At 47.2% G+C, this 25,879-nt stretch overlaps 1 protein-coding gene across 1 annotated transcript; it reads left to right on the top strand.

The window, feature by feature from the left end:
* Positions 1 to 1,345: 1,345 nt before the first annotated feature.
* TLX1 (T-cell leukemia homeobox 1) lies at positions 1,346 to 25,385 on the top strand. Its single transcript, XM_015410354.1, has 3 exons — positions 1,346 to 1,841; positions 5,774 to 5,975; positions 25,163 to 25,385. Exons 1-3 carry the CDS (start codon positions 1,346 to 1,348, stop codon positions 25,383 to 25,385), a joined length of 921 nt encoding a protein of 306 aa, XP_015265840.1.
* Positions 25,386 to 25,879: the final 494 nt, after the last annotated feature.

Raw genomic sequence — 25,879 nt, 5'->3', positions numbered from 1 at the left:
TAACTTTTGGAAGCGTCTTTCTCACCAGCTTTCGGTTTGTTCTGTGAATGCTGAGAATACCGTCCTATTTATTGCTATACAGAACAAAACGCAGAGGAGCTGACCTGTGTATTGAGAAGGCCGCCAACAACTGGGGGAGATCACACCTCCGCGCTCAATACGCAGGGCCTAAGAGCGCCCCATGAAACCAGCAGAACCCCCTGTTTTTACGAGGACAACAAGGCCTTGGGAACATGGTTGTTAATTCACCGCCCAGGAGAAAGACAACTCAGATCTCAAATTTCCAGGGGGGAAACTCAACCGAAGTGGGGATAAGACTGCTTGCCCTCCAAAATGCCCCTTCAACTGTTGTGTTCGATTCAAATGTAAAAAACCAAATGCGTAGACTTTTAATTTGGTAGGCTTTTCAGACATGAAAGTAGAATGTAGAAATCCAATAACGTTTCTAAGGAGCAATTGCATCAGGAAGGGGGTTTTTTGAGGGCGGGGCGGAGTCCAAATAGCCAGATCCCTGACAACAGCCTTGTCCACCCATTAAGCACCATCTATCCCTTCCAAAAGTTACCCAACTCGCAAAGCCCCTTCAATTTATAGACCCCCCCAGCTGTCCGCTCCATGGTGCCTTTCTCTGCCCTCTTGCCCAACATCCAAAAGAGTTCACTGACATCTGAAGCGGAAATCCTCCTGGAGCTGGGCAGGCGTTGTTGGGGGCCCCACGCCTGGGTGTGTAGCCTGCACAGTATGGTCCAGCATTTCCCTGCGCTACAGCAACGCCTGACTGTTTGGGGAGAAGGGAGCGAAGAAGCCTCTTTATTGCCGCGCGGGGCTGGCACACACACACACACACAGCTGTCTGTCACCGAGCGAGGAGGGAAACGGACCAGAGGCTGAGGCGCCGCGCGCCCGTTTCACCCGCGGCCGCGCCGGGGCTTAACTTTGCACGGCCCGGGAGCGCTTGCCGGGGCTCCCGCTCGGGTTTGGCTGGGAGAGCAACTCCTTTTCGCCTCTCTCTCGCTCTCCTCGACTGTCATTCATCCAGCTCCTCCAGGCTCCAGCCAATGAAGGAGCAGGGCCTAGCAGCGCCAGGCTTTTGGCCAGCATGATTGATGCCCTTGCAGCGCGGCGAGAGAGGGAGCCCACGGGCGCGCACGTTCCCCCCCACCCCTCCCCCAGCCGTCCCTTCCTCCACTTCCATCCTCCTTTCTACCTCTTTGGGAGCAAGTGAAGCGAGACCAGGAAAGCGGCGCGTATTTTTACAGACCTCTCCTTCGGAATAGGGAGGAGGCAAAGGAAGAGAAGGGGAGGGGGGGGAAGTCACCCTCCTCGGGGTGGCTCTCGGCCCAGCATGGATCACTTAGGGGCGCACCACCTCCACCAGAGCCACGCCGAGCCCATCAGCTTTGGAATCGACCAGATCCTCAACAACCCGGACCAAGGCAGCTGCATGATCTCCGGCGCTCGGCTGCAGGACGCGGCGGACTACGGCCTGGGAGGATGCGTGGTGAGCAGCGCCTACAACACCATGACCGGCCACTACGGCGCGGCGGCCGGCGGCGGGGTCTCCACCTCCGCGCCGGGGGGCTACAACAACGGCGGGGCGTGCAGCATGGCCTCGCTGGCGGGCTCTTATAACGTGAACCTGGGGGTCGGGGCCATGAACGGAAATAACCTCAACGCGGCGGGGGGCGTGATCCGGGTGCCGGCGCACCGACCCCTGACGGGCGGCGTCCACCAGCCTCTCTCCACCGCCATGCCTACCGTGCCCTCGGTGAACAACCTCACCGGGCTGACTTTCCCCTGGATGGAGAGCAACAGGCGGTACACCAAGGACAGGTTCACAGGTGAGTGGGTCTCCCTCCCGCCCTCCCTCTCTCTCTCCCTCCCTCCCTCCCCGTCGTCGCCTGTCGCCGACGCCCCCGTCTCTGCTGGCTCTTACGGGGCGCCCCTTCGCTGCCCTGCAGCAACAGACCCCGGGACAGCCCCGGGCGCGATTTCTAGCGGTGTAATGGCATCGATTGGCTTGATTTATAAGCAGCGCTGACGGATTGATCGTAGATTTATGGCCCACCAGAGCGACTCTGCCCCGCCATTTGGAACACAGGGGCTTGCCATAGAAGGGAAGCTTAATCGCTGTTCGATAGAGGCTGCTTGAAGTTTACTGTTGTCATGAAATTCGAATTTACTTGCAGCTTACAGCAAAAGAGTTCGGATTTCACACCCTCCAGCTAATAAAATTTCTCCCTGGAATGGGCTGGGCACACAGATTATCTGCTGTTCAGCCTTCATTCCGGTCATTCAGAGTAACCAAACTCTCACAGATCTTGCTTAAACTGGAATCTTTATCGCTCGTTCAAGAACGGGGTGATTCGCAGTCCCCGGATTTAATAAGTCATAATACAGATGGGAATCAGATACCGAAAGAAACATTTTAATAATGAAACGGTCACATACTCATATCGTGGAAAGATTTGTTTGAAAGTAGCCGAAGACACTGATCCTAAAACACATCCGGAAAAGTCATGGAGTCCGTGGATTTCCTTCCCTTTCCACATTTTATATGAGACCGGCCTTTTTCAGGGTAGCTAGCTCGATTGTTTGGATAAATAGTCTTATGAGGGAAGTTAACACTAAATAGCCATCATAATAATCGCTGCAGCAAAAGCACTGAGTTGAAGTCAGGAGACTTTATTGGATACAGGAGCAGGGACAGGTCCTCCAGCTGTCCAGTAAATGCCCCAAATTAGCCAGAAAGGTAATCTACCCTAATTCTGGGTGTATTTTTTGAATTCACGGCTTCAAGAGTAAATTATACATATATTTAAAAATTCTAGATACATAGATTTAAGTTCGACAAAACTTCCCAGTCAGAGGGTATGAAGTCACGAATCTACAGCCTAAATAATAAAAAGGCAGACTCCAGATGAGGCTGGGAGAGAGGCCGATCGATAGCTTTGTATTCTCCTCTAGTACCCGCCCCGCCCCTTCTTTCCTCCGTTCTCCAAACCGGATACTCTGGCGGAACACCTCTCTTATTAAATAGAAAATGGAAATCAATTGTGAATGGGAAAGTATGGTTTAGAGGCAAATCCATTAGAAGAAAAACCGCAATAGTCCCTTTCAGAACAGCCTCCGGATTTCCCGCCCCTATGACGTTTTAGCGCTGGGTAATGTAGTTCCAATTTTAATTTAAAAAGTGAAACCCAGGCGTCATCAATAAAGCTCCCATTATTTTAGGCCTGGAGAAGGGTATGATATTCCCAGAGCTGGCATCTTACCTGTCTCCCAGGGGCTTGCGCAGTTCAAACGTATGGTTGTTTAGAGAGCCGCCAAACAAGATAGATGGGCAGATAAACAGTCCGACAGAACCTTTTCGTCAATAGAAAGGGCAAGATCGAGCCCCTTGATCTTGCACGTTTAGGCGTGAAATCCTCTTTGGATTTAACATGGAACACTGGGAAATTCCAATATGATTTGACGTTCATTGATAACGGGTAAGCAAAACAACAGGCAACAAGGGAAACTGAGAGAGGAGAGATACAAACATATGAATATGTAATTCAGTGTGTTCCATAATGGGCTGTTTCTCTCTCTCCCAGCCCTGCAGAGGCCGCAAGAGTAACTTTCTTACAGGCGGGCCTCTGTTCTTCTGTGAGCAGCGATACATAAACTGCTGCTTCGGATTGGTTTTTCAGCCAAAACAGACCCATCTACCGAACTTCGCCTGATTTCCGGGTACTTTATTGAGCCTCGGTCATTCTCCGGAGTTCAGAGGCCTGCCTCGGCCTTGTGGCCCCTGGAAGCAGGGGAAATTATTGGCAGGAATCTGGGGACTGAAGGCCAGGTGTGTCAAAGCGCAGGCTGATAAAAATTCCAGCATATACAACTGAACATTGCCAAATACTATTCGTTTCCTCACTTTCCCTGTCGACGAAAGGCATTCTGGTTTCTGCAGGAAAGCCCCAGAATATTACGAACAGCCAAATCAAATTCGGTCTGATTTTCCCCCTCTCTGTTGTCCCACCTAAATCCCTCATTTGGCATCTAGTAGAGACGCTGCCGCTGTAGTTACCTGAGCTTATAGAAAACAGGAGCTAAGGTCCATGATAACTGTAGGTTTTACAGATAACTGTTAGATCGCAATGCAAAATCTATTTCAGCTGCGACTGAAGGCGTTATGAAGCCTCTTGGGAAATCGGCAGTCAGGCGTTTTTGTAGGGGAAATTCCCCAGATTATAGGACTCTGCTCTATTTATTTGCTCTGATTTTGAAAAAAGAAAACGCCTCAAAAGTGCAAATAACGATTTTGACCAACAATCCCTAACTTGAGAAGGTCTGAAAATCAAACACATCCCGTCGATTTAAAACCAAATCAACAATAACAAACGAGAAATCCAGCGACTGTTGCGCGGCGGAGGTCAGAGACCCCACCTTCTCCCTTCCCTTGTTATACAGGCCTCCGATCTTCCGCCTGGCCAGACCCTGCGGGCATTGGTTTTTCATAGGCTTTCCGGATTTAAAAGCAATCGATGCCATTGTAAGTTGTAGGAGGGTTTAGGGCATTTTATTCTCTTGCAAACGCCAGTGGTCTCGGTATTTCCCAAAATACTGCATCAGTATCATCGATCAATAATGTTATATGTATCATGTGTAAAATGGGGGGGGGGGAGCATTTAGCTAATAAAGCCCGATCCTTAGCGTGTTTTTCTAGGATTGCCCTGCCCAGTTCCGAAGGGGTTGGTATCAACAGCAGCCTTAGTAATGCACGTTCTCTGATCTGTTCCAATTCCTCGGAAGGGCATCGACCTAAGCCTTCTTTACTTCGAAGGAAGCCCCACTGATTTCCGGGAGGCTCCCTTCCAGGCAAGTGTGCTTCGGATCGCAACCTGAGCAAGTTCACCTTCTGCGTGGCTGTGACGCAGTTCGGGGGAGCAAAACCCCCTGCAGGGCTTTGTCTGAAAGAAGCGCCTCCGTCTTCGCTGAGCCGAAGCCCTCGTGGGTGGAAAAAAGGGGCCTCCTTCCTTGCCTCCGAGGCGGCGCCTCTTGTCCGGCCGGGGAAAGCTGGCGGGTTAGCCAAGGAGCAACCGACACCCTGAAGGCGCCAAACGGTAGACTCCTGAGAAGCGCCAGAGGGAGGATCGCTTCTCTAGGCGTCACCGTCCCGGGATGCTGCTCCAAAGAAAGCAAACAAACAAACAAAGCCCCCCCCCGCAGAAGCCAGAGGCCCCTTTCCCCGCCGCTCCCCCCCCGCGAGCATTTTCGTGGCCGCGGGCGGGGGGGACTCTGGGCCCTCGGACCAGACGCAGCGGCACAAAGGCCCGGCTCTGCCTGGCGGCCACTCTGAAAACCGAGAGGCTGGGGAGGGCGAGCCCCGTCCCCTTCTAGCCCGTGACTGGGCCCTGGCTGTCCTCCTGCCTGCCGGGTGGCCGAGGGGGCATCTCGGGCTCCTCCAGGCGGCAGCTGGTGCGGGGCCTGGCCGCTCCCCCGAGCCTCCGGGCGGCCCCACCAGGGAGCAGATGGGGCCCGCAGCCCTGCCCTGCGGACATTGCCGCCGCCGCCGCGGTCCCTTTGCCGGCGCAGGTGGGCTGAGGTCGCTGCCGTCCCGTCCCGTCCGCGGGTCTTTCCTCTGCGTCTCTCTCCTCTGCCGCCGCCGCCGCCGCCGCTTGTGGAGCGCTCCTCCTGATCATGTCGCCGCTTGCTTCTTTGCCCCCCACCCCCCCCGCTCTGTCTCCCCCTCCAGTGGCCCTCTCACCGTTCACTGTAACACGCCGTATAGGTCACCCCTACCAGAACCGGACGCCCCCCAAGAAGAAGAAGCCGCGCACCTCCTTCACCCGCCTGCAGATCTGCGAGCTGGAGAAGCGCTTCCACCGGCAGAAGTACCTGGCCTCGGCCGAGCGGGCCGCCCTGGCCAAGGCCCTCAAGATGACCGACGCCCAAGTCAAGACCTGGTTCCAGAACCGCCGCACCAAGTGGAGGTGAGCGGGCGGGGGCGGCGGGAAGGGCGCCTGTCCTCGCCGGAGGAGCCCGGGCCTGCCGGCCGCCACACACTTCCCCGGCAGCCAGGCCCAGGCGAGAGGCAGGCGGGCTGGGCCGCGGCTCGGGTCTGCATGCGAGGTTCATCGGGGCGCCCTTGTCTTGCCGTCGGGTGTCTTTCCTGGCCAAGAAGGAGGAGTGCCAGGCCCGGGAGCGGCCTCTCCTAGTCTCCTGTTGGTTGTTTTTCCACGTAGCAACCCCCCCCCCCTCAATCCACAAAAAGTAGCCCTTATCCCTTATTGGGGTTTCAGCGACCATCCTACGTTTCGCACCGTCTCTTCTCTCTGTTCCGGGCCTTGTTTCCACATTCCACCGAAAGCAGGCCTCGGTTTGCATGCAGGCTTTCGGAGAGTCTTCTCCTGGCCCCCCAATGATTTATCAGCGCTTCCAGCCTTGCACGTTGAAACCCAAACGACCACCTCCAGGGCCTGCGTCTGTCTCACCCACGTGGGTGTCTGAGGCGCGACTGCAATTTCCCCGGTTGCTCCGGCCCGGGATACACGTTCTGGCGTTGCGAATAGTCACGTGTAACTGCTCTTCCGCCCGCGGCTCCGGGGCCCATTTTGAGCGTGCAGCAACACCGCCGGATCTCTTCCTGGAAGGGTTGATGGCGGGCGGGAGCCGTGACCTTGGTTGCTGTACCCGGCTGAGTGGGTGCTGGTGATGCACGTCCTTTAAGCGACAGGAGAACCCGACAGAGTTAGTGGCTGTCGAGGCAGAAGGAGTGAGACGAGGCGGTTCGGGTTGTTGTGCGTCCAGTGCAAAAGAGCGAGAAATCTCGGAGGGAACGCAGGCTCTGACCAATCGTTGCTTGCCCGCGGAGACCTGAACTGTACCCGATTCAATTCAGAGAAGCTCTTCTGGGTATCAGACTTCCGGTGCAAACAAGGGGGCTTTGGCGGGCAGAGCACTGAACCCAACTCCCCTGAAGTCCCGTCCCGGTCGATTCATGTAAGGGAGGGCAGAGAGGGTACCGGGGAGGGAGCGCTACAAAAGCACCCGCAACAAGGCAGGGGGATCGCGGGCAAGAGGGCTCTGGTAGGACTACTTCCAAGGGTAAGGAGGGACCTGCCGCGGGACTAGTGTGGTTCACAGCGCCTTTCCTTAGAATTGAATTGCACTCTTTTCAAAGGAACAGAGAAAGCCCGAATGTCTGGAGTGTGTGCGGGGGAGAGTGAATGGCCTTTATTTACCAGGAGGACCAAGGGTACTTATCTCTGGGTTAGATAAGGAATCGCACACCTCTAGCACGTGATATCTGCTATTTCCCTAACGTTTGGGAAGGCCAGCAAGCTTAAACACGTGTTCACAGGAGGCAGATCTGAAGTTAGGAACAAGGCTTTCAAAGGTCGTTGAAAGAAAAGGGGTCTGCGCTCTTTTTGATCCCCGGGGAGCAGAGTAGCCCATTGTCGCCGAAGAGGTCCCCTATTCGTTTCCTCTTGCGGTGTTTCAGTACTCCCCGGAGGTTTCGATCTTTATAACTCACCAATGGACTATGATTTTTAATGTCTATGAGAACGCGAAACTGTGTAGAAGACAGGGGATAATAAACAACATAATTAAGAAACATCAGCAAATGCACCCAATTGGAACAAAAGCCTCCAAAGGTGAGATTAGTCAAAGTCATTTTCCCCCAGGTTCTTGCTCCGAAGAAAGGGTGTGTGTGTCTGAAATGCTGCAATTCCAGCAGTCAAGCTTAATTCCGGAGAGACCACCCCTGTTAGTTAACTGCAGCGATATTACACCGGAGCACCTTGAAGACTAACCGAATTTATCTCCGCATAGGCTTCCTTGAGCTCTGACTCAGGAAAACTTACCCTGGAATAGGTTTTGTTAGTTTTTAAGGCACGACTGGACTCCTGACCAGCCAGACTTTTATGAAAAACGGAAAATCTTACTTTCTGGGTGGCCTGAACGTTTTTTGGGCGGCGGGTTATGTATGGACTAGCATGTAGTACATTTTAGTGAGAGAGATGGTTAGAGACTGCCGTTTGTAATCCCCTTTCTCTGGCATTTCTGTTTACTTGCCTGCTTTGGGTGTTTTTAATGATTTTATTCAAAGTTTCCTATGTCGCCTTCGAAAATTCTCGTGGTCAAAAGGTGTCCTAGAAATGGATTAATTAATTAAACTAATATCACATATTACTGATCCAGGGAAGAATAAGTTCTGATATGTTTTCCCTCCACTTTAAAATCACGTTGCCCTTTGTGTTTAGGCTTTTAGCGTTGGGTTACCACTAAAGTATGTGTTTTGATGGCCCCGGGACTCATCTGCCACCATAATAAAAACCTTAGGGCGCTGTACTTAGATCGTCTTAAAACCCCCAAATGGCTTGATGGAGGAAGAACAGGACTACTTCTGGGATTTGCATTCCGGGCTTGGAAGCCAGGAGAGAGACCGCGGCTTCCCAGAGCCAGCCTCTTCTCTGCAGCTGAGAGAGACGCAGGGGCAGCAATCATTGCAGGGGGGGGGGGGAGAGAAAGCTAGGACTGGAGTCTCCCCTCAGGAGGACCACAAATCATTTCTGAAAAGCAGTATTTAAAATTGGGGTGGGGTGGGGTAAAGGACAGTCGTTTTTGGGTGAGGGAGCGAAATCTATGTTCCGGGCAAGCCGTTTAATTCTCCTGCCCCCAGCATGAAATGAGTTCGTGCTAGGGGGGGGGGGGGTCTCAGAAGCTTGAGCCACGTGTGTCAAAGACGCGCCGTGGTGCTTCATGGGGTCAAACAGCTGATCGATCTACGACCGTTGCGCTATGAATTTGGTGGCTGGAGTCCGGCTGCAGTTGGTTTATTGACTGCATGTTGGGTGATAGTGAGAAATTGAAAAAATGGTATTTAACAGAGATAAAATAGTCCAGCAGAGCCAGAGTAAAATAATTCAGACTGAGAGTCCATGTGTGATTAAAATAGAAAGTTTTTACTAAATTCTAGCATGGGAAGGGTAACTGGGATGAAAATAACAACAGAGCAAAATCTACTACATCCTTACTCTACAAAGACAAAACTAGAAGAGAGAGAGTATGGCTACTCTTCTTGTTCTTCAGAACACCAAACAAAGCCATAAGATGGTAATATACCTTGCCACTTTAGTCCCAATCAAATTCCTAGATCAGGGAGAAAATTACCGGGCTTTCTACATCTAAGGTACATTGGTTACATGAGAAACATGTGACTTCCTGTGAACAACATAAACAAACATTTAACCCCAGATATACTGAGTGTTTTCAACTTGTAATACCCAACACCCCTTCTCAAGTTATAACAGGAAAGTCATGCAGATTCAAATATTCATGAAGAGTCTCAAAACGTTGCTTGTCAAGCGGCTTGGTCAGGATGTTGGCAATCATCTGATCAGTAGGACAGTATAGGAGTTCAATCAGTCCTTGGTCTTGCAGCTCTTTCACATAGTGACATTTGAGTGTGATGGTCTTGTTTTTAGATTTGGTGCCTTCACCTTTGATGATGGCGATACAAGCTTGATTGTCCTCAAAAAGTATTATTGGCTTTGGTTCATCTATGCCGAAGTCTTTCAGTAGATGAATAATCCAGTAGAGCTCATAGCTGGCACTTTGTGCTGATACACATTCAGCTTCTCCAGTAGACATGGCTACAATAGTTTGCTTTTGACTAGTCCATTCAATCAAACTGTTTCCATAGTAGAACAAGTATCCACTTGTAGATTTTCCATCAGGTGAGTTTTTGTCCCAGTTGGCATCCATGTATCCAGTCAGTCTTGGTTCATCACAGGCTGAAATTTTAAGTTTGTAGTCCAAAGTTCCTTTTAGGTATCTTGCCAGTCTCTTAATAGCTTTCCAGTCATGCTCATTGGGTGAACTGGTCTTTCTGCACAAAAGTCCAACAGCTGAAGTTATATCTGGACAACAGATGGTAGTACTTTATAGTTCCTAATTGTTTCACTTCAACTTCTTTGTTCAGTTCATCCGCTATTTCTTGTACATCTCCTTGATTTTGAAAACAAATAATCAAATCATCAACATAAATGAGTATGTATTGATACTTTCCATTTTCAAGTCTTGAGAACAAGCAAAGTTCTGCTATTCCTTGTTGAAAGCTCTGTTTTTGTAGCAGTTTAGTCAGCTTTTCGTTCCAAGCTTTGGCTGCCTGTTTTAGTCCATAGACGCTTTTGCTGAGTTTACACACTAGGCCTTCTTGTCCTTCTGTTGAAAATCCTTCTGGTTGTTTCATATAGATTTCTTCATTCAGGTCTCCATTGAGGAAAGCTGTCTTGATGTCCAAATGTTTAACGTGCATGCCCCTTGACGCTGCTATGCATAGGAGTGTCCTCAAGGATGTATAACTCACAACAGGTTCAAAAGTCCCTGAGTTATTAGGTTCCTTCATTGGTTGTACACTTGCACAAATTCCATATATCGGTGGTGGTACACCCTTGTTACTCCTTGCTGAGTGTCTCACAATGGTTGTCTCTCTTACCCTTGGCATAGCTTCTCCTGGTTCTCCTTCTGAGCTGGAACTCTCTTGTGGAGAACTCTCTGTTCACAGGTGGTCTGCGAAGATTGCCAAGTGAACACGTCGTTGAAGGAGACATCTGTAGGTTCCTGAGTAGCAGATTGCACTGTGGACTCAGCCAGGTTAGAAGTCTGTAGGACATTGCTTTCATCAACATGTACCACATTTCATACTTTAACTGTGCAAGTCTTAGGGTTCAGGATTCTGTATCCTTTTCCTCCAGAGGCATATCCCACCAGGATACCAGGTTCTGCTCTTGGGTCAAGTTTGCCTCTTTTCTCCTTTGGTATATGAGCATAAGCTTTAGATCCAAAGGCTCTTATATGTTTAAGTCCAGGCATTCTGTTATGCCATAATTCAAAAGGACTTTCATTGGTAGTTTTTGATGGAACTCTGTTATGCAAATAGACGTCAATGTGGACCGCTTTTGCCCAGTAAGACTCTGAAAGTCCAGATTGCATTAGCATAGAACGCGCAATTTCGTGAATGGTTCTGTTTAAGCGTTCTGCCGTTCCATTTTGTTGAGGAGAATAAGGAGTTGTAGTCTTATGTTCAATTCCTTCTTGTTCCATGAATCTTTGGAACTCACTGCTGCAGTATTCTGTGCCATTATCTGTGAACAGCACATCTGGCACTTTGCCAAATTTGTTTTTAACAGCAGCAACATAACATTTAAACTTGTCAAGCACCTCATGTTTGCTTCTAACAGGTAGATATAGACATATCTGGATTTTCCTTCCAGAAGACTGACAAAATACTTGTTACCACCAGCAGATTCCTTTATTGGACCAACCAAATCAGAGTTCACGCACTCTAGAAACTTAGTATTGGGGTCATGAGCTCTATTTTTATAAGAGGGAGCTGTGGCTTTAGACTTTAGGCAAATATCACAGCCATTTCTCATGACATCACATTCTTCTGCTTCAATATTGCATTATTTCAATAACTTTTCCACACTTTTCACATTTCTATGTGCAAATTTTACATGCCACACGAATAAGCAGTCTTTATGGTTGCATTCAGCTGATCTGGTTTGGCACACCAGCCCATCATTTTCCATTTCATCTAAATCAGTATCAGCAATATTTCTCAGGTAATGAAAAACATCCTTTTCTTCAAGCATCCCATTAAATCCATTTTCACTCCAAATTTTTTCATGGCTCAATATTAAGACCATTTTGCATGATTCTCTTTGTGGATATGAGATTATTTATGGCTTGGGGAATCAGAACACATTCTCTGAGTGTGATTTCCACTATCTCATTGCAATCATTCAAGGCATACAGTTTAACTGAACCGCAGCCCTCTACAGAGAGATTATTGCCTTCTGCCCCTTGTACAACAGGCTTCTTTTCTCTGTCCAAATCAGTAAACCATTTGTCTGAGTTCACTATATGATACGCGCTACCACTCTCTAGTAAAAATGAGTCATTTTGCTCATCATTCCTCTTCGTGACAGACAAACCTTTCATGTTACTGTTCTGCTTTACAACATAAGCTCTTTGCTGTTTGTCTCTGATAACAAACACACCTCGTTTATCAAAGTGACCGCTTGCCTTTCCTTGGCGACGCCCCTTAGGGGGTCTGGTTTCAGAGCGGTAAGATTTGGTGCAATCTCTTTGTTCTGGTAAAGTCTTTGATCTACAATGTCTTGCCATATGCCTAAATTTTCCACAGTTGTGGCATTTAAAATGTTTTGGCATTATCTCTTTTATAATCAGGCTTTATGCTTAGTACAGGCAAGTCATTTGCAGTCTGGGACATTTCACGCCTATGTCCTTCATCTTTAGATATGCTAACACATATTCCAGTTTTAGTCTTTTGTTCCCTTTAAAACAGCCACTTCATGCGAATACTCTCTGGTCAAGGAACCAAGAATTACAGCAATAACAGCTTTTCCCCCTGGTGCACATTCCATTTCTTTCATTGCATTATAAGCATCCATGACATAATTCAAATGTTTAAGTAGTGATTCACCATTTCTCATTTTTGCATTTATTAATCTTTGATAAAGGAACAAGTAATTATCATCATTTTTCAAAGCATAAGTTTGCTCAAGCTTCAACATCATTTGTTTCGTGGACGTGCACTCTAAAAGTTCCTGATTATCTTTAGTGTTCACAGTTCCCATAATTAAAGACATCCCAAATACATCGTGCCCTCTGTACTTTTCAAGAGCGGCCCCGGCTGCCGGAGGGTCTTCACTGAGCACAGAAATAGCTCCATGAGCCTGAAGGGCATTTCTTACTGATCTCTTCCACCAAGAGAACTTACTTGAGTCTAAGGTCTTCCACCAAGAGAAATTAGTTGAGTCTAAGGTGGGCATATTGGAGAAAGCAAGATTCTTAGCTGCAGACATAATGATTTCTCCTTTTTAATAAGTTACCGAAACTTTAGAGTGATGAGGGCAACGGGTGATCTTTTGTGAGTGCGGGATTAAGCTTTTCAGTAGAAATGGCCAGGATCCATCTCACCCCCTTCCCTTCTTTCTTTCACTCGGCACGGAAGAAGACGAACTCAGATCAAACAGTACAGGCTTTATCTGACTTGGAAACACAGGCATCTAGTCTGGTCCCACAAGTTCATGAAGAAAACAGGATGTTGTCTGAATCTCATAAATCCAATGCGAGTTAAGATAACAATTCTGTTTTAGAAAACTCCAGCACACATGATTTTTCTTGAGTCAAAGTCTGGTTGCTGCACTCTGCTTAGCTATCTGGCGCAGCTGAAGCGATCTGGGCACCCATGACCTTTGTTGGGTGATAGTGAGATATTGAAAAAATGGTATTTAGCAAAGATAAAATAGTCCAGCAGAGTCAAATAATTCAGACTGATAGTCCATGTGTGATTAAAATAGAAAGTTTTTACTAAATTCTAGCATGGAAAGGGTAACTGGGATGAAAATAACAACAGAGCAAAATCTACTACATCCTTACTCTACAAAGACAAAACTAGAAGAGAGAGTATGGCTACTCTTCTTGTTCTTCAGAACACCATAAAATGGTAATATACCTTGACACTTTAGTCCCAATCAAATTCCTAGATCAGGGAGAAAATTCCCAGGCTTTCTACATCTAAAGAACATTGGTTACATGAGAAACATGTGACTTCCTGTGAGTAACATAAAAAAACATTTAACCCCAGATATACTGAGTGTTTTCAACTTGTAATACCCAACACTGCAAGGACTCCGACACGGCCTGTGCAACTTTGCTCAGAAGCTAGCGAATATAGGGGCTGTTATGGTTGCTAACAGGCCTGGAGAAAAACCTCTTGTCCGTTGAATGGGGTTGGGCAACCCTAAGGGCTGTTCATTTATCGTAGCCAAAATCGCACTAGCAGCACAGTCCTAAACACAGTCGCTCCAGTCTCAATCCGCTGGTTTCATTGCAAGAGGCGTAGAGCCGTAGACTGGTGTGACTAGTCTGTATCGGACCACATCCTCAGACACCGACGAACGATTACTTCAGCGGACTCAGGGCTAACGTGAAGCTGGACGATTTCAGTGGGATTAATAGCTCAGTTCGCCACAGGAGTTCCCCTCCTTTTGTCTCTATCGAAGCCAGAGGGCTTAGGAGGGTAGAACGGTCGAATTTTGGGCTGGATCGCGTCCTTCTGCGTCGGAGGGGAAAGGCGGCCGTTCTTCCTCGCTCCCTTCCCCCCCCCCCCCCCCCCCCGTCCCAGCCCTTGCCGAGCGGTGCTGGGGAGGCCTGTTTGCGTATTGGCAATTGGGGTTGCATTCCCCTCCCCACCCCGAAGAGCTGTAACGAAGCTGTTCTCTTCCGCCTGAAGTCTTGAAACCGACCGGGCAGGGCCGCGAGGCTGGCTGGCATTTGTGCCCAGTCTCGGTCTTGACAAATGGCTCTTTTTGCCCGCCAAGCGGCGCTAAGTGAGAAAAATGCCCCAGACCGAAATTAATAATCTGTTTCCACTAATTATAAAAAAGGAGGCTGCGCGGCTTTCCTCTAGGAAGTCAAAACAACATTAAAAATGCATCACCAGTAAATTTGTGGTGGAAGAAAACGTGTGTATTATTCATGCCACCCTTCCCTTCTCAAGAGAAGCTCTGGGGGAAGTGCCTCAAGAAGCTTCCGTAGTACAGACCCACAGCTGAGTGCTTTTCAAACTCAAAGGTGGTCGTGGAAGAGTGAAGGGCCTGCTTTAATTCATCTGGTGCTCACCAGGGAGGCTCCACAGTGCGTCACAGGGCCTTCCTAAGCAGCGACTTCAGTGGGTTTCGAAGGGTGTGCAAGTTTGTTTGCCCTGAGCAGCAGGGTCCAGGCTCGTATTGGATGGGAGACCAGCAAGAAAGTCCAGGGTCGCGAGGCGAGGCAGGCAGTGACAAACCATCTCGGAACGTCTTGAAAACCTTACCGGGGTCGCCCTAAGTTGGTTGCGCCTCAACGGCACTTTCCCCCACCACGAAGTTTGTCGAGGAATGCACTGTGAGTGGCAGATAAGCTATCGTATCTGTCAACAGCTAAAATGCCCCTTTTCTGAAGCCAATCTCAGTCTTTATCCGATAAAAGCAATCTCCTTGGGGCAAAGACTCCCAAAATGAAGGTCTGGCTCCATCTATGTGGGCCTTACCTTGGCTTTCTGTTGACTCAGGATGAGTTTCCAGAAAACAGACTCCTGGTTTCATTATTTAATAAGCGTCTGACAACTTTAAGATGGCACTGTTACTTCCCACTAAAAGTGCTGGGGTTGAAGCTACTGGGGCTTCTGGCTAGACAAGGTACAGCTGACTTTAGATGCATACCCAGCTCAAGCAACGTCCATAGAGAACACCTCTGAATTTAGGTGGGCATTGCTTTTTCCCAGTAAAACAGTTTTTAGGAGGGGGTGGGGTGTCAGGTTTTAAAGGGCAACTGCCAGGTTCTTCAGCATTGTTGAGAACAGATCTTTCAGGATGGGGGACCCTTCATGCAGAAAAGCCTTTCCGGCTCAGGTTCCCTTGAAGATCGTCCAAGTTTTGAGATCAGAATGATTTTTTAAATTTTTAATTTTTGGTATATGGAGAACTAAAAATATGTGCTGTGAAACTGCCCTGTCAGTGTCATGTCCCAGCCTTTTGATTGTAGTGACTGGGAGCTTTCTCAGATTGAGCGAGCCCACCAAACTGAACTAACGTTGCAGGCAGCAAGTGTTTTATATTATTACTAAAACTCTAATGGTTTATGAGTGGAGGCACTGTAAAGGGATCAATAGCAATAAAGATAATAAAAAGGATCCTTCTATCATTTCATTATAAACTGATTCTTGAAACAATTTGTTATGAAGTGAAAGAGAAGAGGAAGGAGTTGATCGATAGAGGAGCAGAGCAACCTAGTCCACTGATCAGAGTGGCTTGATAGAAAGATGGAAGAGTTTTTTGCCTAGTTGGTTTTTTAACATGGAACATGTACTAGTGGTGGATCCCAGGGGGTTTTAGGCCTAGACAGCATGAGTGTTGGCCTAGGAATAGGGAGACCCATGTTCAGATTCCCACTCTGCCACGAAGCTTTTACTTTTGAGCCTGTCACACAGGGCTGTTGTGGAGGTTGGGAGTGACAAGCATGCCCTTCTGAGCTTCCAATTTCAGCAGGATACAGATGGAATAAGATAAATTATTCTACCTGTTGGTGCCTTAGTTTTCCTTCTCTTCTTTTGCAAGCCTGGATGAAACTGGAGCAGAACATGGATTTAGTTGAGATGCCATCCCCTTTCCCTTTCCTCTCTGTCTCTTTCCATTGTCTTTCTCTCCTTCCCCATTGCCTTTCCAGCTCAAATCTGGGTCAGCACAATAGATCAGGCCATTGTTTGTTTGAATTCTCAAACAATAGCTCTGTCTCCTTAGGCTGGTGGTGTTTTTTTTAATATAGACGTTCCTTAAATCTATTTGCTGAAGCAGAGGTGATGAAACATTGCCCATGAACGTTCATGTAGTTAGTCTGACTGAGTTCAGAAGAGTCTCTATTGTGTAAAGATGTTTTCATCACTATCTAGAAAGTCCTTTTAAATCTCACCTGGAACACCTCCATGGCTCTAGCTGATCCAAACTTATCCTCTGTAAGAAGATATCTCTCTGTAAAGGTTTCTCCACACCCCTTCACCTACAGTTTAATAGGTGATATTCTCCATCGGCCTATAATGAATCCAGAGATGCTTCATAATGTTTGCTGGTACCAGTGCTCTGATTCCGATGGAACACATCTCTTCCCAGCTAGTACCACCTGTTACATGTATGCCATAGTATTAATATTGGTAATAAAATGGCCCCTGCATGTTCTGTTTCTACACAGAGAATTTAATCAGCTGGCACCAGGTCTCAAGCTTACTAGATCACAATGAAGTCACCTATTCCCACTCCCAGCACACAAGGGATTCCCTTTTGATGCCACCAACAATCAAAGTATGTTTGTTTGGTGACCTACCTTGTTTTCCGGTATCTTAAGAGACTCCTTTTACAAATTAAGAATCACTCTGCCACCTGAATCCACCATGTCACTAAGAACAAGCTTGGAGATCTCACTTGCTAGGGTTATTTGCATACAGGTTGGTGTCTCCATACCTTCCCTTTGCATCTTGGTAAGCATGAGCTAAGTTAAGTTTTATGTGTGGGGCAGAGACCAAATAACACCAACTTCAGAGACAGGGGGGAAATTAATTTTATTTAAATAGCGGGTTACAAAAAGAAAAACAGTTAAGTGACAATTGGCTAACAACATTTTAGCAAAGAAAAATAAAATAGGCATCTAAATGTAGTGCTGTCACCCTAAGTCTAGTTAGTTAGTAAATGTAGGTGAAGGGGCTTGGAAGAACCTTTAACTTACCATATTTACTTGAAAGGAAGGTGACCCTGAGTGTAAGACGATCCTGCCTAAAATGAACAAAATCTGAGTCCAGTGGCACCTTTAAGACCATCAAAGTTTTATTCTGGGTATAAGTTGAACTAAAACTTTATTCTGCTGCTGCTACTGAATCTACCTCCCTAAAAAAGTTATACACTAAGAAATTTGTTTTACTGGACATAAATGGAAATTGGATGTGGATGTAAGACACTCCTTTTTTCTGATGGGATACCTGGGAAAAACCTAGTCTCTCCTTGGAGTGAATAGTGTAGTAAGTGACATTCTTTGGGTCAATTGCAAAGCATTAGTTTGGCATGCAGAAGATCCCAGGTTAAATCCCTGGTAACTCCATTTAAATGGATCAGGGGAAAAATGATGACTGAAATACCTCTACCTGAGACCCTGGAGAGCTGCCACCAGCCAGAGCAGACAGTAGTGATAGACCCTTTCCGCACTCTCCTTTTAACCCTCCAAGCAATTCTGCACTAAAATTGAATTCAACCTTCTTTTCAATCCAGGTTTTCCCCCATTCTGCACTAAAATTGAGTTCAACCTTCTTTTTATTCCATCCACCCACCCACCCCATTTTGCATTATGTTACCTCCCTTCAGTGGTCAGCCCGGTTTCAGCCTGCTGTTGCCCTGGGCTATTTGGATGCTGTTTTGCCATGGACTTAAATTGCCTCAATTTGAACACTGAGAAAATCCGGAGTGAGAGGCAAATGTGGAAAGGACCATAGACTAGTGGTCCAAAAGTATAAGGCAGCTTTGTGTGCTCAAAGGGGTAAACAGAATACTTGTAACATTGCCAGATTTGTTTTTGAGACTTTCAAAAACAGCCCTGGAGGTCACAGTTAGATCAGTTATCAACCCTACTACTAGCAGCCCTAATTGCAGGTAATACATTTGTCTTAGTTTGCAGTTGTCCTGTGCACATTTATATTTAAAAGTTCAATTGAGCTCTGTGGGTTTTAGTTCTCAGTAAAGTTTGGTCTGCAGGGCTGCAATCCTAAGTACATTATAGAAAGTAAGTGCTGTGAAATAAATGTATAGGGTCAAGGTATTTATCTGATCTAAATGGGAGTAATGAATAGACATGGACTGCAGACATCTCATATTCTTGTGAGGATGCAGCCAGCTATAAGGTCTTTGCTCAGTCACTAGGAACTGTAGACTATGCCACTGTATACATTTCATATTATCTGTTAAGACACTGAGCTGCAGACCGGAAGGTCTGAAGTTCAGCAGTTCAAGACCCTAGTGCCGCGTGATGGAGTGAGCTCCTGTCTCTGGCCCCAGCTCCTTCCAACCTAGCAGTTCAAAAGCAAGAAATTGCAAGTAGTTAAATAGGTACCGCTGCAGTGGGAAGGTAACAGCATTCCGTGCACCTCGGCGTATAGTCATGCCGGCCACATAACCATGGAAAACGTCTTCGGACTGTGCTAGCTCTTCAGCTTGGAAACGGAGATGAGCACTGCCCCCTAGAGTCGGATTTGGCTAGCTTTCGAGCAAGGGAAACCTTTTATGTAATTTTTACATTGATTAATGTTTCATTTTAATACTTTTGCTTTGTTTCACCATTGTTTCTGATCTCTGGTTGGCTTCAGATTTCTACAAGTCAAATCTTTTTGCATTGTCTCTGTCCCATCCTGTTGATTGTATTGACGTATTCTGTGTAATCTGCCTTAAATCCAAGAGAGAAAGGTGGATTACAAATAACATAAATAATTACATTCTCATTCAGAATCTCTGGAACATTTCATGTGGAGCATCCCTATACATCAAAGAAGAAATGTTGTACCTTGTTGACAGCTGTTGCTTCCCTTAGAGGTTTTTACTGAGGTTAGAGGAAAGGGGAGGGGCAAAAGTGATAATTTACCACTAGGAAGCGCCACCAGTCAGTGTAGTTGTATCAGGCCAGAGATTATTTCTTCCTATTTTTTACACCCATGGGGAGGCTTTGCCTGGAACATTTTATAATATCTGAACTGGGCTTATATGAAAGCCATTGTGTTTGCTATGGCTACTTAGGAATCACCAAACAGTTTGGTGTAGTGGTTAAGTGTGTGGACTATCTGGGAGAACTGGGTTTGAGTCCCCACTCCTCCACTTGCAGCTGCTGGAGGACCTTGGGCAAACCATAGTTCTGTCAGAGGTGTTCTTGAAAACAGCAGTTTCTGTCAGAGCTCTCTCAGCCCCACCTGCCCACAGGGTGTCTGTTGTGGGGAGGGGAAGGGAAAAGAGTTTGTAAGCCGCTCTGAGACTCCAAGTGAAGGGTGGGGTATAAATCCAACCTCTTTCTTCTCTTCTCTTCTCTTCTTCTTCAAACTTCAACAAGGGATATTTAAAAAACTGACTGAATAGTGGGCCTTGATGTTGTCATCTGAAACAATGGCCACATATAGGGCTTCCATCTTGGGTCCCGTTCATACGGAGAAGTTGCCACGCTAAAGACACAGACACAGACAGGCGGATTTTCAGTGCGCAATCACACCGCAACATCTGGGAAGCGTAATACACCCGTGGCTAACCCGTGGCTTCTCGCCAAAGATGCGGAGTAAAAAAACTACCACGTACGATGTACTAGTCTCCGGAAAACATGGGGCAAGGGTGGGCATCTGATTGCATTTCCGCTTGAATCCCATGGCATCTGGTGCCCGTCCATGTCCCGTCACACACCGGATGTGTTTTTTTTGTAAGTCTCCACAGGATGCACACAATCATGTGCATGCGCAAACTTCGGTGTGAAAAAAAAAATCCCGTTTGCCATGGAAGCGGCGCCTAGCGATTGCCGGTGTGATCGCACTGCACCACTTCTTTGCCGCGCTGCAGGATACCTCGACGGGACATGTGATTGGGCTGCCAACTTTGCTCCGGGGCAAGCAGCCACACTTCCCCCCTGCATTTTCCGGCCCATGTGACCGGGACCTTGAAAAGTCTGACGTCACATTTTATCAGACCTCACCTGAAATAACACAGCTTCTATTTTGGTAGTAAAGATCCTCATTCAAACAGTATTTTCTCCTATTTTTATTCCATATGCATAGTTTTAGAAGTGCTGAGGGATAAAGCCCACCTAGGAGCTGTGATTTCTCAGTAGCGAGACACACTATACATGCTCAGATATACATTCTGTCCATGATCACAAAAACAGTTTTAGGGTTTATGGTGTGGCAAAAATTATGCCATGCTTGCTTTCTAAAAAGGTCATCAGCACCCAGCCATTAAGGCAGGGGATTTTAAAGAGCCTAGGAGTTTGATATGTGAAAGTTTAAGGAGTTCCACCAGTGTTTTGTAATAACTAGGACCCATTGTAGTTTAAGAGAGCAAGAGACCACTAAATGGGGCAATTTTGGACATCTAGAGCTATGGCTCAGCTTGCCATTTGTTTCTTCATGCAAAACAAATGTGGTATACAGAAAGAGATACTTCTCTCCCTATCTCCTAACTCTAGAATTAAGTCACCCAAATGAGATTGATGGACAGTCAGTGCAAAATAGGCAAAATCTATATATCTAATAGCGAAGTTGCCCCCGGAGTGCGGATCGCTAAATCAGCGCTCCGGGGGCAGCTGGGGGGCCGGGGGAGGTCTGTGCACACGTGGGCCAGTCCCCACGTGTGCACAAAAATAAAAAAGTTGAATTTTTTTGGGGGGGATGTTTAAATCCCCCCGAAAGTGACAGAGCGTCCCCTGCGCATGCGCAGGGAACGCTCTGTAGCTGGCCTCGCCGCCGCGCCTCCTCCTCCTCCTCCTCGGAGCCGGGCGGGCAGGGGGGATGACCGGCCTCGCCGCCGCAGCCTCAGGGAAATCAAGGGGGGATGGAGGAGACGGAGCTCTTCTCCCCCCCCGCGAGTATCGCGGGTCCCCCTCTTGTTAAATCTTCTAATAGCCAAGTTGCCAAATATTTGGATACTTAAATCTGGTGACTGGAGCTATGTACGGGCAAGACAGATCTTTCTACAAACCTGAAAAGGACCCCAGGCTTGCAGAAAGATAGGAAATCTAAAACACACACACTGAGGAGTTTAAAAAACCTGAAAATGATAAAAGGAGTGCCTGTAGCTTTAAAACACGGACTCCCTCAGTGGTTGTTGCTAAGCAGCCATACTTTTCAAAGCTTGGTTCTTTCAGTAACAGGGAGGGTAGGGCCCCTTCCAGGCCTATTTTAGCCTCTGAGAGAAGAAGCCTTAGGGCCAGGCCTGACAAGGGTTGCCAGCTTTAGCTTGGGAAATTCCCAGAGATTTTGTAGTGAAGGCTGAGGAGGACAAGGTTTGGGGAGGGGAGAGCCCTCTACCCGATATAATGTCACAGAGTCCATTCCCCAAAGAAGCCATTTTCTCCAAAGGGACAGATCTCTGTTTTCCATCTGTCACAGGAATGTGAGCATCACAACTGTGACTGAGTGAATTGAAAATCTAGATATTAATATTTAGGGGGATTGCCCAATCGGTCTGCATATCCATTATATCAACTTGGTTACATATTTTATATTATTACATGCTTCCTGTAATGTTACATATTACATACAACTCTGCCATATGATAAATAGTCGTCTAGAGTTCAGTTGCTAGCGGCCAGGGATTCCCTGCTTTTGGGGGCTTCTCCCCACTGCGGACCAGCTGGCTGGCAGGGGAACCCCCCCTAAACAGGGAAATTGTGTGATGCAATGATGTCACCCGATGTTGTGTGAAGACGCTCTGGTTTTGGGGCAAAACTCTATGGTTTGAGGGCAAATTTACCATAGAGTTTTGCCTAAAAACCAGAGCATTGTCCCTGGCATCACTGACTTGATGACATCATGCAGCATCCCCCCCCCCGCCTATGCCTCCCCAATCCCCCCACCAGATGGATGAGAAAACCTGGCAAGCCTAGTTGTAATTCTGGGGGATCTCCAGGTCCCACCTGGAGGCTGGCAACCCTAGGCATGGCAGCACCCTCTGGGTGACTTGATACTACCTGACTTGCATGACTCAACTAGGTCTGGCTGCTTGCTACTGTTCAACAGCAGCCACCCTAAAGCCAGTATGGTGCAGCAGTTAGAGCTTCAGAGTAGGGTCTATGAAACCCAGGTTCAGATCCCCCATCTTGCTGTGGAAGATGGGGGGTGATATGGGGTCAGTCACATACTTTCAGCCTAATCTACCTCACAGGGTTGCTGTGCAGATAAAAAGGAGAAGAGAATAATGTAAGCTGCTTTGGTCCCCACTGTGGAAAAAGACTAGTTTTCCTAATTAGAGTCTGTGGAGGAGGGGGGTGGAGACAGAAGGGCAGATAAAGATAGGTTGGCTGTTGTGTGGGAAGGAGATAGGGTTGCCAATTCAAGTTTGGGAAATTCCTGAAGATTTGATGGGTGGAGCCTGGAGAAGGTGGGGTTTGAAGAGGGGAGGGACCTCAGACAGGTATAATGCCATAGACTCCACCCTCCAAAGCTGCCGTTTCCTCCACAGGAACTACCATTGCCAACATCCAGATGAAGGCTGGAGATCACCCAGAATTACAACTGGTCTCCAAATATCAGAGATTAGTTCCCCTGGAGAACATGACTGCTTTGGAGGGTGGAGTCTATGGCATTATATCCTGCTGAGGTTGCTTCTCTCAGCAGACCTTGCCATCCCAAGGCTCCACCCCAAAATATCCAGGAATTTCCCATCCTGGAGCTGGTAACCCTAAGGGGAATTGATCTCTGTAGCTGGAAGATCTGTTGTGTTTCCTGGAGAGATGTCACCACAACTGCTGCTGTGGGGAGTAGCACGTGGGTGGCTGGGAGAGCAATGGGGGCAGAAAGAGAGAGTGATGGAGTGGGGGCAGAAAGAGAGAGGAAGTGACAGGCATGGAGGAGAGAGAAATAGTAAGGAAAGGGGTGTCAGGAGGGAGAAAGGAATGTGAAAGAGGTAGGGGGAGAGGGGAGGAAGTAAAGTTGGGGGGATGGGATGGCTGTCCCACTAGTTTCTTGTGGGTCCCCACTTGTAATTACACAATTAACTCACCGAATCTGCTGCCATAGGACACAGTGGTATGATGATGATGTGGCTGGTTCTAAAAGGAGAGATGGCTGTGAAGTCTATTGTGGGCTATTGTCCATAGTAACTAAAAAGAACTTCAGTGGTCAGCAGTATTGTTCTGAATATTAGATTCTAGGAGAAATAATGGGGGAGGGCAGCTGCCTTCCCTCGTTCTGTTTAATTTCTTGAAGGCACTTGGTTGGCCACTGTTGGAAATAGAATGCTGAACAAGATGGACCCTTAATCTGATTTCTTGTGATTATCTTAAGCATGCCAATAGGAAAATGGCAGAAAGAGAGGGTGTATATATTGGCTACTGATGTTCTGAAATAACTACTCTTCACTTCTTTTCCTAGGGTTCTGGGGTTTGATGGGGAGGGCCTAGATTCAATGAAAGTCTGAAAGTTTTCTAAATGTCTATTTTTGATCCCTGTTAGTGGATGGGCCAGCTGCTCTGTGCAGGGCCAGCCCAGTCCTCCTATGGCATCTTTAGGCCATGGCAAGCCACCGGCGATACACCCAGCCTGTCTTATTCCTCCATTGGTGGGATTTGTACTATGAAGCCAGCTCCAGTTTCTGTCTGCACAGCACTGAGGCATCTGGGTAACAGCCAGGACAGTCAACCATCTGTTGCTGCAGCTAAGACAGGGTCTCATCAGAACCAAGTTCCCACGGCAGAGTAGCCATTTGAACACGGATCATCCAGATCCTGGTCTGATACTCTGGCTGGTACACATGAAGGCTCCCTTTGGAGGACAGCTGTAGGTGTGATTTTTTTTGGGGGGGGAGGGTGGAACTCCTTTTAGTAATTCAAACTCCTTTCCTAAACAGAGCCACACTCTTCGGAGTCATTGAAGTCCTTGGACTTAGAATGGTGTAACTCTGTTTAGGATTACACTGTAAAACACTGATTAGTTGCCATCTCCACCAGTTTTCTTAGCAGTTTTGAATCTTGTTCCTCAGACTTATGCCTGGCAAATAAATAAAATGTCTTGTGAGAAGAATATAGGCGTGCATCAGGTCCTGCCCAATGAGTTTCAGGGTTTGGGCTGATGGGCAGCTGGCAACTCTCTCCTCCCCCAGGATATGTGTACTTATGCCACCTCACCATAACATTTCTAGCCACAGGCCTGGAGTCTAGTCAGTTCTCACTAGGACTTGTAGCTTTTGTGTGTCTTAATTTTGATTAATGTACAAATTCATATTACTCTGCATAGCTGGAAGCATCAATGAAGTTGATGGGCAATTGTTTCAGGATGGACAAAAGTATACTCCTTTACTCAATTAGGAATTAAATTGTGGAAATCACTGCCAGTAGATGTAGTAATAGCCATGAGCATAGATGGCTTTAAGAGAGAATTTGGCTGATTCATGGAGGATAAGTCCATCAAAGGCTATTAGCCATGTTGACTGAAGGGAACTTCTAGATACAGGCAGCAAATCTCTGAATACCAATACTAGGAGGCAGCATCAGGGGAAGGACTTGGCCTCTATGCCATGTTCATTGGCCATCCTGGGCAACTGGCAACCACTGTGTAAAATAGGTATTGGACTAGATAGTCCACTGGTCGGATTCAACAGGTCTCTTGCTATATTCCTATAAGTCCCTTCCTTGTCTGTGGGTAGCCTGGTTTTGATGCTATCATGATTGGCGTGCAAAACAGTCACTTTATGATTAATGATAAGGCGTATTTGTGATGTGTTGGAATGAGGATTTTAAAAAAATAAGGGATGTTGAGAGATCTAGTTGTATTTGTTATCTGTCATGGTAATATCATATAAAATAATATGCCTATTTCTCCCAGGAGACAGACTGCAGAGGAGCGGGAAGCAGAGCGACAGCAAGCCAACCGCATCCTCATGCAACTCCAGCAAGAGGCCTTTCAGAAAACCATCAACCAGCCCATCCAAGCAGACCCCATCTGTGTTCACAACTCATCCCTTTTTGCCCTTCAGAACCTTCAGCCGTGGTCAGATGACACTACTAAGATCACCAGCGTCACTTCTGTAGCCTCTGCTTGTGAGTGAAATCCTAAAGTTGGCTGTGTTACAGAAAGCTGGCTTGATTCAACACTGTTGGGGGGAAAATACATTTTCCATGAAGGGAACAAACCAGCAACAAGACAAAGCCTGGTGCTCTATGCATTGAAGAGTAGGCACAATACCCATAGAGTGACTTCTGAGAGTATTTTAATAAAAGGGCATTGCTTTCATTCTGGTTATTTTTTCTTTCTAAAGTTTCTAAGGCCAGATCATGAACAATAATGCAGGGTTCTTAAAGACTCTCTTCTAAGGAGAAAACAACATGATGTTGTTCTTTTCAGATATTTCCAAGAGACACTTTTCATACCATTCAGTTTACTGGCAACAAAGAATTTGTTCTATCATATGTATGTTTTTAGACTGATCATTTTTAAGAAAAGCAACTATTCCAATGTGAACGGAGTGTTGGAAATGTCTGTGAGAACAGAGACTTCTTCAGCTGAGGCCCTTTGCCTCAAAAGACATGTAGATTCTTCAAG

The sequence above is a fragment of the Gekko japonicus genome, unplaced genomic scaffold (assembly GCF_001447785.1).
Source record: "Gekko japonicus isolate JY-2015 unplaced genomic scaffold, Gekko_japonicus_V1.1 scaffold1568, whole genome shotgun sequence".
NCBI lineage: Eukaryota > Metazoa > Chordata > Lepidosauria > Squamata > Gekkonidae > Gekko > Gekko japonicus.
This window is presented reverse-complemented; position numbering and strand designations above follow the sequence as displayed.

Excerpts from the sequence above, each read along its gene's own strand:
- TLX1 (XM_015410354.1), top strand. The coding sequence starts at position 1,346 with ATGGATCACTTAGGGGCGCACCACCTCCACCAGAGCCACGCCGAGCCC. Across the intron at positions 1,842-5,773 it reads CACCAAGGACAGGTTCACAG|GTCACCCCTACCAGAACCGG; the intron begins GTGAGTGGGTCT and ends CACGCCGTATAG. Across the intron at positions 5,976-25,162 it reads AACCGCCGCACCAAGTGGAG|GAGACAGACTGCAGAGGAGC; the intron begins GTGAGCGGGCGG and ends TATTTCTCCCAG.